Source organism: Peromyscus maniculatus, chromosome 9 (assembly GCF_049852395.1).
Source record: "Peromyscus maniculatus bairdii isolate BWxNUB_F1_BW_parent chromosome 9, HU_Pman_BW_mat_3.1, whole genome shotgun sequence".
In the NCBI taxonomy this organism is placed as follows: Eukaryota; Metazoa; Chordata; class Mammalia; order Rodentia; family Cricetidae; genus Peromyscus; species Peromyscus maniculatus.
In genome coordinates, this window is record NC_134860.1 from 40861314 (window position 1) to 40876087 (window position 14774).

Genomic DNA, 14774 nt, shown 5'->3' on the forward strand with positions numbered 1-14774 from the left:
ACCTGGGAGCTTAGAGAACATGCAAAGACTGTTTTCTCCTCCCTGGCCCTCATAAGTCAAAACCCTGGGGCACCAAGCAGAATGTATTTCATTTAACACTTTGTAGCCATAGAGCTAGTGGCTAAATCAGTTCCCAATTTTGGCTACGTCTGGGGGGCCTAAAGTATGGCACTTAGAACTCATGTGAAAATCAGGAGAAGAAAAGGGCTCAGACATGCACCTCTGTTTTTTTTTTTTTAAATCTAAGCTCAGAGCCAAACTTTTTTCAGTCTTTAAGGTAGACAGTTGATGTTATTTTTCTTATTGTTTGGTTTTTTGAGACAAGATTTCTCTGTATAACAGTCCTGGCTGGCCTGGAACTCACTCTGGACCAGGCTGGTGTGAGACTCCCAAGTGCTGAGATCAAAAAGGAAAATTTAAACTTTATACCACTTAAAAGTACTCATTCTCTAAGAACAGGTTAAGTAAACACTTCTTTTTAAGTGGTATAGTACCAAGTGTCTTCAACTTATATGCTGCCTGAAGCAACACCAGTCAACTTCAGGGTGAGGTGGAAAGATGACTTCAGAGATGACCCTGGACAGACAGACAGACAAACAGGGCTTCCTAACTAGAGTCGCTGACCGGTAAAACAGCGGGCTCCCCGGAACTCGCTGTCCCTGCGGGCTGCTCCTGAGTGGGGCTCACCTCCGCCAGTCTGTATGGTAGAAGTGATCCGCGTAGCTCACGACGCTGAAGGGGTAATTGAGGTGACTCTGGATGACACGGCGTCCGGTTCCGTCGGGCAGCGTACACTCCAGTTTCTTGGTTCCTTTTAAGATATCCAAGGGGGAAAGTGAGGTGCCAGATAGAGTCCTCCAGGGGAATAGAGGCAGAATTTTAAAATGGGGCGTTTTATTCCCACAGTAGCAACTGTAAACCTTGCCGCTTGACTCTAGCTTTGAGTAGATATTCAAACTTAAATCCTTTTATGGAAGGAACAATGTAATCTGTCGAAATCTTGCAGTTTCTTCCCAAGGGGGAGCATCAAAGATTAGCATTTTTAATAATTTTAAGCCTACATTTATAAGTTGAAAATATCTACATATAAGAAAACGAGCATGGTAGTAGGTATTTTTACACTTTGAATTTTTGAGGAAAAAAAAAATTCAAGAATTTTCATGTTCCAGATTTCTAAAGACGTCTAAATTCCATATACTTTTAAAAAAACATAATGTTCGGACAACTGGATTTTAAAAACACCCAGCTGCATGTTCAGTAAATTCAAGAACTATATTTAGTAGAAATGAGGTATATAATGTCTTCGAGTTTTTCTAGTAATGCACAGTAGACCACAAATAGATAACCCTGGTGTTAATGCATTCCTGAAGGAGACCAGTCTCACAGCACTTGATACAGGATCATAATACACAAAGTGGTAAAATCTTAGAGTTAAACTCTAAGAATGGCCCAGAAGGTAGACCAACCTCAGTTCATCCAAGCGTCAACTAATACTTCTTCCAACTTAGTTTTCCAACGGCTCATAGCAGGGGCAGGGGGCAGGCCAGACATGCTGCACAGTCAGGCTCCCCTCTGAACCCCCAATAACTCACTGTAAGAATCACTGCAAAATGTTCTTTTAAAGCTTACAGATCTGCTAAGTATGCTCTGTGCCGATAGAAATTTAACCCAAAAGATCTAAAAGATGGGTGAATCCCCATAGCACTCACACTGCTGTAAGGAAGATCATTGTTCTCCACGTCACCAGTATTACCTGCATCTGCCCAGCACAGCAGTTTGGAGAAGGGGTCAAAGGTTAACCCATTGGGTAACCCAATATCTTTGTTGATCAGAATTTTTCTGTTTTCTCCATCTAAAGATGATGTTTCAATCTTAGGAGCTTCTCTATTCCAGTCTGTCCAGTACAAGTTGCTGTGGATAAATGTTAAATTAAGACTGTTATGAAGAGTTCTGCATGGGTTGGTATAGCTTAGCCTGGACAGGCCCCTAGACTAAATCTCCAGTACCCCACCACACACACACACAAACCCCCAAAAAGTCAGCCATGCAGCTTCGGGTACGCAGCAGCCACACTGGCCACCACTGATTGCCACCTCCTGGTATTCACAGCCTTAATCTCCTTCTCTGAGTTTGGTATCTTGCTCCGGGTGAACAGTATGGTAGAATTCAGAATATCATTTCACTATTAGTTTTTTAAAACTGGCTTTTGTCGGGTGCCTTTTCTTGCTCCACAGGGAAAGCTAGATTCTATACTGCAAGCTACCCTATGAAGAGATCCCTGTGCCCAACAGCTGGCAAAGACTGCCAGTGGCCCATGTGGGAACTTGAGAAGGACTTTCTCAGCCAAGCCTTGATCTTGGCGGCCTGGCCAGTGCCTCGGCTGCAGCTTCTTGACATTACCAACACACTTGTGCAGTCCCACCCAGATATTTTACAGTTAATAAATGTTGTCTTGGGCTGCTGAGGCCGCCTAACAACTGCAACTGTGTGGGGAGTCATTAACTGTCTAGATCCTTGCCTCTCAAGACACCTGATGGCAGTTGCCCAGGAACCCATTTTTGTTAAAATCTTGAACTGGATCTTAGGCCTACAATCCAAAGAAATGTATTTGTTAGGGAAACTCTTGTGGTAGAAACTAAGGGAACTGTTAAAAAGAACTGAGTGGGATTCAAGGAACAGAGGAAGAGTTTCTTTAAAAAAATACCCGTGTTAAAGGGGACCCTTAGTTGTCCTACACCTGGTTACCAGGACAGAGACACTCTTGTTAAACACTATCTTGTTAAAATCTGCAAACAGAGCAGAGGTACTGAAACTTCCATGTATCTATAGAGACTTGTCAGTTGAACCCAGAGAACCACAGCAAAGGGCGAGAACTGTGAGTCTCCTCTGCTGTGACTGTCCTCCTTACGGGTGGCCCTAAAAGCCAGAGATCCAAACAGTGAGCGGCATCCCTGGAGACGACCAGCTAAGCCTCCGCGAGAAGCTGTGAGGACTTAGACGTTACAAGTATGGCACTTACCCTGGGGTCAAGGCAGCTGCTTTTGACATTCTCCTCTAGAATCTAAATCCTGGAGTGTAATGACTGAACAAGGCGCCATTGTTCAGCTCCTGTCCTTTCAGAATAAGCACCAAGGACTATCAAAAGAGGGCCTAGGAGTTACTTAGTCCTGCAGATAAGGAGCCTTCGCGTGCAGGACTTAAAAGTCCAAACCACCTTTGAGGCTTCCTTGTCTGCCTTAAAGGGCTTCTCTGTAACTGTTTGATGGAAGCTGCATCTCAAGTCCCAGGGACCCCTGCCCAGGCCTGCACCCCGCAGGGGAGAGCCTTGGTAGCTGTCGTGGAGAAGGAACATTTTTATCTGGATTTTGTACACTCCCCATCTAGGAAGAAAAGCGCTGTTGTGGCTGTAACGAGGCTTTCTCGGGGTGCTGCTGAAGGAAGCCATTTCCAAGGTCCTGCCCGTGACCACCTGATCCAGGCAGCTCCCGCAGCCCGCACAACACATCACACCCCCAAGCTAACGCTCTCACTTGCATGTCATCTTACTTCCTGCTTCATACAATGCAAGCTCCTTAAAAAAACAAGACCTCACACCTTTAATCCCAGCACTTGGGAGGCAGAGGCAGGAGGATCTCTGAGTTCAAGGGCAGCTTGGTCTACAGAGTGAGTTCCATGACAGCCAGGACTGTTACACAGAGAAACCCTGTCTTGAAAATCCAAAACAAACAAACAAAAAAAAGAGCCTGCTTCTGCCTACAAGGATGCCTGCTACCTAGCAGCACCTTGACTCAACATATTCTCTGGTAAATTAGTGTATTTGAGTTTTTATTCTGGTCTGGACCTTCCCATGACATATATAATAGCCAGAGGCTCCAAAACAGATCTCCAGGGGAACTGGGAGAACAAGGGAAGCCAGCTCACCCTCGGATGGGGTCCACAGTGATGGCTCGTGGATTCACCAGATCTGTGTGGAAGAGGACCTTCCGCTCGGAGCCATCCAGCCTTGCACGCTCTATCTTATCCAGGCCACTGTCTGTCCAGTACATTGTTCGACGGATGTGGTCGATGGCAAGTCCTTCCGGGCTTATCAGACCTGGAAATAAAGGCAGGACAGAGCATCTGCAGGGTGTGAAAGGTGAACTTAAGTACCCTATCCAAACAGCTTACAGAATCCAAAGCAGAAAAGAGCCTTTAAGTTCCCAGAACCAAGGCTAACAGGATTTCACCTTCTGTTGCCTTTTCAACCATATCTGGTCTGTACTAGACCTTACCACTCTGGTGGCTCCTCCAACCATGGTGGTGGCGACAGGCACTATAAACTGCCAGACCCTGAATTCTTTTTGTGACCCACTTCTTTTGAGGACAGTTTGTCTCATCCTAGAATCACCTTTGTTTCTCCCGTATAAATGCGTTTGTTTACAGAGGGGCAAGGCCTGTGCAGCTCAAAAGTAATTTGCACAGTACTTAACCTTCCCCTTTAGATCAAACCAGGAGAAACCAGGATTCAACAGGCCAATGACATACAATCAGCTGTATTGCCAAGTGTCCACGGAATGAAGCCGCTGACTGACCTGAGGTTATGATGGTCTCGGGTTCTGCTCCTGCTTCCAAGCTGGCGCGGCTAATGCTCCGCCCGGCAACATCTGTCCAGTAGACCATCCTCTCCTGGCAGTCATAGTCAATCCCCACCACGATGGAACCCTTCGAGAACCAATCACGGAGTCAGAAGAATTAGGATTCCTCGAATCCCCAACACTAGTTCATGGCTACACAGTGCTACTGTGAGCAAGCAGGGCAGTGGCGCCCAGTGGTTAGACAGGTAGGTAGTAACTCCTCCCTAAGGTCAAAGCCAGGCTCAGCCACTTCACCCCTATGTCTTCGTCTCCTCCAACACTTCAAACAGTAAGACATTTATAAAGAGTCCAAATGGCACCCACCATACCGGAAGCTCCTCCAGCACTATTAACACTGGCTGTAAAAACCCTCGGTCATGAGGAAAATCAGCCCTTTCGCTGATGAGAGGATCATCTCCTCAAAGTAAGTCCTTAACATTTAATGGTGCAAAAGATGAATGCTTCCAAGTGTTGTGGGCATTTTCTCAAAGAGTCTTTCTAAAACCCGACAACACATGCCAACAAAATTTCCCCTCCTGGGTGAATAGACTGAAATCCTCCCCTACCTGGGGAGCAACCATCCCTGCCTCTTAATACACGCATTCAGCTGGGTGGTATAGAAGAAAGCCTGTAATCTAACAGTGTGAGGACTGTGGTCACCCGGCCCTTGGCCAGTGTCTCCTCTCCCCTTCCTTCCTGCTGAGTCTTATTGAAAACCCCAAATCTGGGATGTTCCTGCTGGAGCTCCACACAGGACTGGCTTCTTTCCATTTCTAACCCAGATTCCTGCTGTGAAAACCCCCAGCAGACGTGAGAATCAACACAGGTCACCCTAGGCCCCGCCTTGCCTGGCAAAGCCTCCTGGGGCTTGGCTCACCTTGTGCCTGAAGCGGTAATCACCAGGAGACACTGTATGAAGCAGAATTTGGCTCCTACAGAAAAGCTGGCATTTATATGGGGGGAATCTAAGGTCTCAGTACTTTTATTTGAAAATCAAAATTAAAAGGCCCTCTATCCGAGGCAAGAGTACACATTCCTACAGGCGGCAATGAGCCCAGGGACTCAAGGGATTCATAAACTAAGTGTCTTAGTATGAAGGTCCCATTTTAGGTAAATTTCCCTAAAGTGTGCTTGTAATGCAAGTCTCCTTTCTCCTTCAGTTCCACTACAACCGTCTCCACCCTGCCCGTTAGACATGTTCAGAAATGCAATCAAGCCATCTGGTGTGGCTAGAATATAAGACGGTTAGTACAAGAAACTTATAAAGCAGCACACTCTTAGAGAGGGAGAGTGGGGTTGGAGCCTTGAATCTTAAAAAGAAGAAAAAGACAATCTTTTTTTTGACAAACACTGGCTGCTTTTAAGTTTTCTTGGAATCAAACAGTAGTTTATTAACAGAAGTAAATATGGAGAACCCTGCCTGGATGAACAGTCAGCTCAGTGTACCATGAAGAGAGAGGGTCAGACCAGTTTTCACGGTAGATGTTAATGCCTCTCTTCTCCACACTTTGGAGAAGAAATCCCTCCTTCCACAAGGAGGTGCCTTGCTAGCTCCAGAAGTAAGCTCGTCCTCAGGGGCTGCAACAGGAGCACACACTCCCCCCAAAGCAACTGGGAACAAGGAGGAAGACTAGAAAAGATGTGCATCCAAGGGACATAACCAAATCGGAAGGGACAGGCTGACGAGCAGTCCAGGGAGGGCTGCCACCCTCAAGTAACCACGGAGATCACCTCCAAGATGTCTACAACCTGAACAGAGCCCCCAGGAACTTGAATTAACAATGATCTTCCCACAAACACCTGACAACTCTGAAGTTCCTTGCTATCTATCTGAACTTCCATGAGCCCCCAGGGTAGAACGGCTAGAATGGGCCAGACATGACCTCCAGCAACTGAACCCCATCCCATCAAGCAGACTGCAGCCCAGAAGCACGCCAGAATTCCCTGCCCTGCGGCAGCAGGCAGAGGCCTTCTGAAAACCACAAAGCACAGCTCTTCCATGCCCCATCAACCCAGCATGCAAGCCCACCCTCATCCCGAGCCCCATCCTCCTCCTCATGCAGCCCAGCCCTCGGGAGAAATCCAGTTTACATGCAGTGACAGCAGAGTCTTGGCTGCATCCTTCTGGAGCCTGCTGCCATTGAGAGGCAAGTGGCCAATCTGCTGGCCCTGGGCATAGAGCAGGAAGGTGCCCACAGATGGAGGGGTCACATCAGGGCGGGGTGTGGGCCGGACCAGAGGCGGGGCGACGGTGGGGATACCTGTTTGTGGAAACACGGACAGAAAGAAAAGTTATTTTTGTGCATGAACCTCCAAAACTATCCAGCTTTTTCCACAGGGCAGGTATTCTTCGAAGAAATTCTGGTTTCTAAGGTTTTTTTTCAAAGATTAATTATTTAAATTGCTGACAGTACTCAGGACATAAAGACAACAAAAAACACCAGTCTCCGAACAAAGTGGAGGGATTCTGTTGTCATTTCTGGAGGGCCACAGGCTTCCTGGGGCCCCAGGGTGGCCCCAGGGCTGGGGAGGCAGAATAATCACATGCTGGTCTGAGATCAGCTGTTCTTACAGTAGAAACTGCCAGTGGCAAAGCCAACCTTAACTCCAGACTGTGATCCTGAGTCATTCTAACGATAACCCAGCCTATCAATGGGGTGACGTCACTCATCAGACTTGGTAACCCGTTTCCTCCCCACCCTGCCCACCTTGGGAAGCCAAACCCCAACCCAAAACCCTCAACGGCACCGAGGGGAGCCGAGGCCGTCCCAGGCTTACATGCAGGCCTGGTGCCTGGCTGCGAGCGTGTGCCCTGCAGCTCTCTGCCATCCTTGTCCACACACCAACAGAAGTCACTCTTTCCATGACACTGCAGGGGTATGAAGTGGCCCAGGTCGTCACACTGGGGGACATACTGGTCATCCCTGGGTGTGGTCCCATAGTGCTCCAGCAGACTTTCCCTCCAGCGCTCACAGACTGTCCGAGGCCTCTGGGTGGGCTCTACGGTGGGGAAACAAGATCATCAGTCCAGGTCCAGGTCCCAAGCCCTGACCGCTCGGCCTTCTTGGACACACCCCTGGACACCGGGCCAGGGAAGCACCTGTGTTCTCAGGAGTTCCCTGTGGAAACGCAGAAAAGAAATCACCTTGATGTTCCTTGGTGCTCCTGTCTCCCAAGGCCAAGAGGACCTGCCATGGAGGCCCAGGCACCTCAGAAAAGAACAAAGGAGACAAGCTCATCGATATACCTCACTCAGGCCAGTAGAGATGCATATGGACATCTGGCCTGTGTCCAGGGATCCTCTGATGACAGATGACAGAATACTGTACAGACTCTGAGGGCTCAGTGATACATGTGACGCTTAAAAACAATTATTCTTTCCCACTTGTTTCAAGTTCTTGGACCTGTTGCTACAAGATCCATTTCCAGGCTGGCCTACGTGTCCTAGAAAAAAAGGGCTGAAGACCATGAGGTGCTACATGTAGTCCTCAGTTTCACTGGAAAGTCACATGAAGCAAGAGTAACATGGGAGTGTATACAGTACAGCAGAGGTGGCCCTGAGCAACGTGAAACTGATTCTTGGACTACCCAGTTTCATGAAAACTATGGCCATCCCATTGCTGGGAACTGTCTCAATGCTGAATTTTTCCTCCAAGCTCTAGCTTTCTGCCACAACGCTGTCCTGTTTTCTCCTCTACCCCACACCCCCAATCCTCCTCCTATCCACAAACTTGTGGTTCACACCATAATTAAAGAAAGCCCTGCTGGCTTCTGACCTGTGCCAGTCCCTGCTAGGCTGCTGCCCCGGGGCCACGGAGGTTCTGCTCTACACATGTGGTTGTATCTACAGAGGCACTGTTTGTTGAAATCACTTGTTCACTGAGATTGGGTTACCCTCAGGGCATAACTAAAGGCATTTCTGGTTCAGTCTTAATTCCTGCAACTCAAAGCCTGTGGTCTGCAGAATCACACAGTTGATTATCTCTTTGCTACCTCCATCTGGATGCACAATAGAACTCTCAGCACAAAACGCAAACGCTGGGCTCCTGCTTTTTCTCAAACTGGCCGCTCATGCCTTTTAGTTCCATTAAACAGCATCTGCATTTCCCATTGCTCAGACACAATCACTAGATTACCTCTTTCTCTCACACCTCACATTTCAAGTCAAAAAAGTCTACCAACTTTAACTCCAAAAACATTCCGACCAGAGGCGGACATAGTGGTGCATGACTTTAATCCCAGCACCAGGACACAGAGGCAGGGGGATCTCCATGAGTTCAAGGCCAGCCTGGTCTACAGAGTGAGCTCCAGATCAGCCAGGGCTACATAGTGAAATCCCATCAAAAAAAAGAAAAAGGAAAAAAAGAAAAAATCCCCAACAACAACAAAACCCCCATTCAGACTATCTTGACTTCTTGCCACTTTTCCCATGTGTGTGTCGCCCTGGATACGGACATTTCACCCTGGGATCATGGCAACAGCCTTCTGGCTGGCTTTCCTGTTCCCACCTTCCCCACACCAAATACTCAGCCAGCAGCCACAGTGGCGCATTTAAACCCAGGGCAGGGCATCATCTCACCCTGGGACCACGGCAACAGCCTTCTGGCTGGCTTTCCTGTTTCCATCTTCCCATACCTTCATGCCACCAAACCAATTACACCCAGCCAGCAGCCACAGAGGTGCGTTTTAACCCAGGGCAACTGAGTCTATTCTTCTGCTCAAAACCCTCCAGACACTTCAAAGAACAAAGCTGCAGGGAACCGGTCCTCTGAGAAGGTGGGGAGACGCCAATAAAGTCTCCAGTCTCAAGCTCAGCAAGCCCACTCAAGACTCCCATCTTGGGAAGTGGCTGTCCCCTCAGGCTGCTAAAGCTCATGACCCACAGGAAGTAAAGGAGACAAAGACAAGACTGATCTGCTCAGCCCCAAGTGTTCCAGGACCAGGAGAGGGGGCTGCTGCTCCCTCCAACACTCGCCATCCACTTCACGGTGGGATGTGCTGGGGGAAGCCACCAACAAGTCCACTCCACACTGACCCCCCTCAAGAGCTGCTCTTGTTTCTGGGGACCACCCAAAATGCCTATGTGTCTGGGTGAACGTAAACACACAGCAAGTCAAATGGGTCTCAGATCACTCCCAGGTGGGCACCCCTTCATCCTCTAGTGCTTTAAGCAACATCATCCAACGTCTTTCCTGCTTCTGGTGGGTAAGGGCTCAAACAGTCTCAAGTCTTGAGTGCAGAGCATGCTAGCCTCCCTCTCCCTGACTGGATGGTGCAAATGAGACTCGTCAGAGATGGCAGGCAGGGCCATGCAGTGCCAGGGAAGAAGTCTGGGCCATGAGAAGTCTGCACAAAAGAACGTGCCCTTATTTTAGTCATTAATATCCCAGCCTGAGTCACTATCCTCACCACATGTTTGTCTTAGTCAACTTAACAGAATGCCAAGCCATCCCGCCAAGGCCCCACTTAACCACGGACTTTCCAACCTCTGACAGAGAGCTGAGGCTTTTGAGAGAGGCCACGACAGAAACAGGATTTCTCTAGGCATCTTAGTTTTTAAGGCCCGCAGAGTCTCGTTCATAAATAATAGAGGGGTGAAGAGGATCAATGTGGAGCAATCCATTACCAGTTTCCCTGTGTGAATCTATTTTATTGAGAATTTTTTTTACAAGGTATTTTGATCGTATTCACCCTCGCTCCCCCAACTTAAAGTCCCTGGCCATGTTATGACTGTTATAGAATCAACACTGTTGGAAATTGCCCAGCTCTATTTCCCTCACGCATTAAAGGCTGAGATAAGTAAGTCTGTGGATTTTTTTAATTACTTTTTTTTAATCTTATAATTTTAGAAGCTGCTCTTTGGATACGAGCTCCCAGATCAGGCAGTATCTGGGCTAAAGCAGCAGCATGTGTTACCCATTTGTGAATAATTTCACAAGGGGCTGGAAAGCTGCCCAGTGCCAGCTGCCCGCTGCTCACACTGCCCGTGAGACTGCCCACCATGCTCCAAAACCCTGGCAGGAAGCAAGCAGATGGTAATGGCTGTTTGCCATGAGCACCACAGATGGGGGGGGGGGGATCCTACATGTCCTATGAAGGCAGCTGTGCAAAAAGAGTTTCCCATCACCATGCTGGACTAGCTAGAGAGGGGCGGGGGTCACTGGGTTAAAAGGAAACTCAATGGATCCGTTCTGAGTTTCATACCCATGTTTCCTGCCAACCTTAGCACAACCTTCAGGCTGCTTTCTACAGGGAAGTGACATGGTTACCCAGGAAGGAGCAGAGAAAACGTTAGGCTGGCGAAGTTCTTCAGCTCTCTCAAGCCTCTCACAGTGGGCCACAGCCTGACGTAGCCACTCAACTTTCAGTCACCGTTCACCAAGGATCTATGCACCTGGAATCCAATGTGTAAAGGATCCTGCATGTCACGTACGTAACCGATAGATCCCATGACATTAACATGCACATGGTGGTGCCTACATCATCCAAGTGTTCTTTGGAGGAAAAAAGCTATAACTACAGCAGCCAGTCAGACCCGCGTCTGTCTACACAGCGAGAGCTGTCTTGTAAATCACCCCATTTCCAGAGCCCTTCTATTCTTTGACTTCAGGCCTGAGCTGGCACAGGTCTTTCTTCGGGGCCAGGGGGCTCACCTGATGGTGGTCCACAGTGAGGTGGGGTGGAGCCAGGTGGAGTCTGGGTGCCAGGGACTTCCTGGCCATTCTGGTCCACACACCAACAGAAGCCAGTGCTGCCATGGCACTGTAGGGGAACGAAGTTGCCCTGGTCATCACACTGGGGGATGTGGATCCGTGACCCAGGGTAGGCATGCTGCGCCTGGGCATAGCGCTGCTGATGTTCGCAGAGCTTCGGGCCTGAGACGGAATCTTCCGGAACCGTGGATGGGAGTGACAAAGAGGAAATTAGAAATAAATTTATTTCACAACCCATGCACACTAACCAGCCCCCATAAAGTCTTCTGTACTGAGACTTTCATCCCTACAACTGGAAGTTATCATGACATGGAGAAATAGCAAGACACGAACATTTTAGAGTCCTGAATTCTTATTTTGGCTTTGCTACCATCTACCTAGTTGTCCCTAATTCCCTCCATTCACCCTGCACATCCTCAGCCCTTGGGGGCCAACTGCCACCTGGGCAAGATAGAGAATAATCAGTGGCATCTGCCCAATATTCTGGAGACTTCATTGGACAAGTTAACTCCATCCATTCTTTGGGACCCAGAGTTCAAGTGTGAGAAGCCCAGGTCAATGGCAGCCACACTGCTGTACGTTGGGCAAGTTCCCCCCAAGGAGTCACCCCGAGTACTGACTCCTGGCTCCTTGGTGCATGAGGCTCCTACTGAATAAGCTCAATAGTTTATTCAAACAACATGCAGCAAAGCAGATGAGTAGGGCGGTGAACCAGAACAGCCACAGAGTGAAAGACAGGCAAGCAGCTCACATACCAAGTAGCAGTAAGTGGGCATTAGGAGGCGACTGAGAAGAATCCAGAGCTTGGAAAATGCCCCCACCAGGCCCCCCAGACCAGCTTCCATCAAGAGTGGGCTGGGAGGAAAATAAGAGGGAAGGAGCTGGGAGATCCTGCGCTTAAGCAGGTCTTCCATCACTTACCAGATGTGCAGTGGAACCCGTCCCCGTGGTACCCAGGCTGGCACTGGCAGGAGAAGGACCCAGGGGTATTGTAGCAGGTAGCTGCCTCGTGACATCTGTTTTCCGCACATTCATCAACATCTGCAGAGGTCAGGGACAGGCGCAGAGAGGTGAGCAAAGGAAGGAAGACCATGACTTCACCACAGACAGCTGTGCAACTATATGGTCTCAGTGCACATGGCTCAACACGTTATCAACTTTAGAACATCCCTGGGTCTGAGCTGAGAAGTGCTAACATTGAAGAGTAAGCCTGACAGGAAAAACAAACAAACAAACAACCAAATCCACACACTAGCTAGTTTTATGTCAACTTGACACAAACTAGAGTCATCAAAGAGAAGGGAGCTTCAGCTGAGAAAATGCTTCCATAAGATCACTCTGTGGGGCATTTTCTTAATTAGTGATCAATGGGAGAGGGGCCCAGCCCATTGTGGGTGGTACCATCCCTGGGCTGGTGGTCCTGGGTTCTATAAGAAAGCAGTAAGTAAGCCATGAGGACCAAGGCGGTAAGCAGCATTCCTCCATGGCCTCTGCATCAGCTCCTGTCTCCAGGATCCTGCCCTCACTGTTTTTGATAATGAACTGTCATATGGAATTGTGAGTGAAATAAACCCTTTCCTCCCCAAGTTGCCTTTGGTCATGGTGTTTCATCACAGCAATAGTAACCTTAACTAAGACAAAAACAAATCCAGGAACATGTGCATTAACAAATGAGATGAATGCTCAGAGCAGACATCTAACGTGTGGGTAACTCAGAGAAAAATACCCTGCCGTGGACTTCTGGAGCGTCTTTGAGCTACAGTGAATTCTAGAAGTGATTTCCTTTCAACTACTAACCTTTAGACTATAAATCATTAATTTCCCGTCAGTGATGTTACAAGAGATAAATATAGGTAACAATAGTTTTTCCTCTTTGTTGGGCACCAGCTCCCTCCACACTCTTGTGGAGTACACTGGAGAAAGATGAAGGCCCAGATACACTTCAGCTCAGGACCTTCAGCCTGCCTAATTAGACTGCTGTCTAAAACCTCCAACGAGAGACTGCCTCACCCAAACCTACTCTTCACTTGTACAAAGAGAAGAATGTTATCAGTACTTTTGGAACAACACAGAAACAGCCCAGGCCCCTGCTTCCCTGAGGATTTCATACTTGAAACTCCAAAATCCACAGCTTGAGCAAAAGCCAATTAGCAGGCCTTTTTATTTTCCTTATTAAAGTTGGCCCATGCTGTCAACAGCAAGTCACCTCTTTCCCCACCCCCACACTCCAAAGACCCCCCCCCCCAAGAAACTCTTGAGTTCAACTAACTGCTAAAGCTGATGCCAGGGGATGAGGTAATCTCCAAGAGGACAGGAAATCTTTCAGGGGAAAAAGGGGAAAAACAAAAGGTACAGGTCTGAGCGAGGCTTGACCAAACACAAACGACAGCATGAGTCACATCCACAAAAACAACCAGCTCTGGTTTTGATGTGTGAGTAGAAAAAAATGTGTGACCCAGCGGCGGTGGCGATGGTCTGAAGCCTAGGGAAGAAACGGAGCCATGTCTGTTTGGTGCAGCCCATGGCAGGCACATACCAGCTTGGAAAGTGAAGTTTATGACCAGGGGTTAGATGTGAACGGGCAGGGATCAGAGGGACATTCCACCCGGCCTCCAGGCAGCGCACATTTTCCAGGGGCTCCTCCCACAGCTCAGCTGTTTGCTCGGTTGTCAGCCCACTGCGTCTCACACACAGGCATTCTGTTCCCTGGACAGGAATCCCTTATACTCCCTGAGTGAGCGGTAGGACTATCCTTTGCCTTTGGAGAACACAGTGCCTTTCAGTCTAAAAATCCCTGAATGCTCAACCAGATCAAGCTTAATTCCACCACAGCGGCTCTCCCTGGGCAAGCAGCTGGCTTTTCTGGTTACCTTCGCCTCCCAAGATTAGGAAGGAGTTATTTAAAGAGCACCCTACATAGTAACTCAGCTACTGAAGAACGGTCCGTCGTATACTAGCACATGCTGTCTCTTCAAAGGCCAGCTCCAGGGCACAGCTGGGGAGCCGGCTGGGCCTAGAGGGACTATAAAACTGACTGAAGCCGAAGCTGTAACTCAGGAAATTCAAGCTTTGACAGAACATACCATACAAGTACTTCCAGTGGGGACAGGAACCCCAAGCAATGGCAGGAAGCAGGAATTCCTGACACACACACAGCCTATTGCTGGGCCCCAGGGAGCCCTTTCTTATGGCTATTTTTTAACTCAAGAGGGGATTCCCCAAGGTTGCCAAACCTCTGGCATTGTTAAGGCCCTGACCAAACCTGAAACAGCCGTTTTCCCTGCTGTTACTGCCTCTACGATGCCATGGTTATGGCAGACAGTAGCAGTGACCAGCAAGTAGAAAAAAGCCCTTGAAGACGTTCAGTACGTCACACCTGAGGACTCCCTGGCCCCCAGGCTGGAGGACCGCAGGCTACCAGAACTGCAATCCAACTCCTTCCTGGAGG

General features: G+C 48.6%; 1 protein-coding gene across 1 annotated transcript in view; it reads right to left on the reverse strand.

Moving 5' to 3' along the window:
* Nid2 (nidogen 2) overlaps positions 1–14774 on the reverse strand; it is a 63619-nt gene that overhangs the window by 1056 nt on the left and 47789 nt on the right. Inside the window, exons 12-19 of the mRNA XM_042284701.2 lie at positions 12248–12367; positions 11267–11500; positions 7392–7613; positions 6705–6874; positions 4572–4701; positions 3922–4093; positions 1754–1911; positions 688–811 (exon numbers count right to left, since the gene is read on the reverse strand). Coding sequence (XP_042140635.2) covers positions 688–811; positions 1754–1911; positions 3922–4093; positions 4572–4701; positions 6705–6874; positions 7392–7613; positions 11267–11500; positions 12248–12367 — 1330 coding nt within the window. The remainder of the gene's footprint in view (positions 1–687; positions 812–1753; positions 1912–3921; positions 4094–4571; positions 4702–6704; positions 6875–7391; positions 7614–11266; positions 11501–12247; positions 12368–14774) is intronic.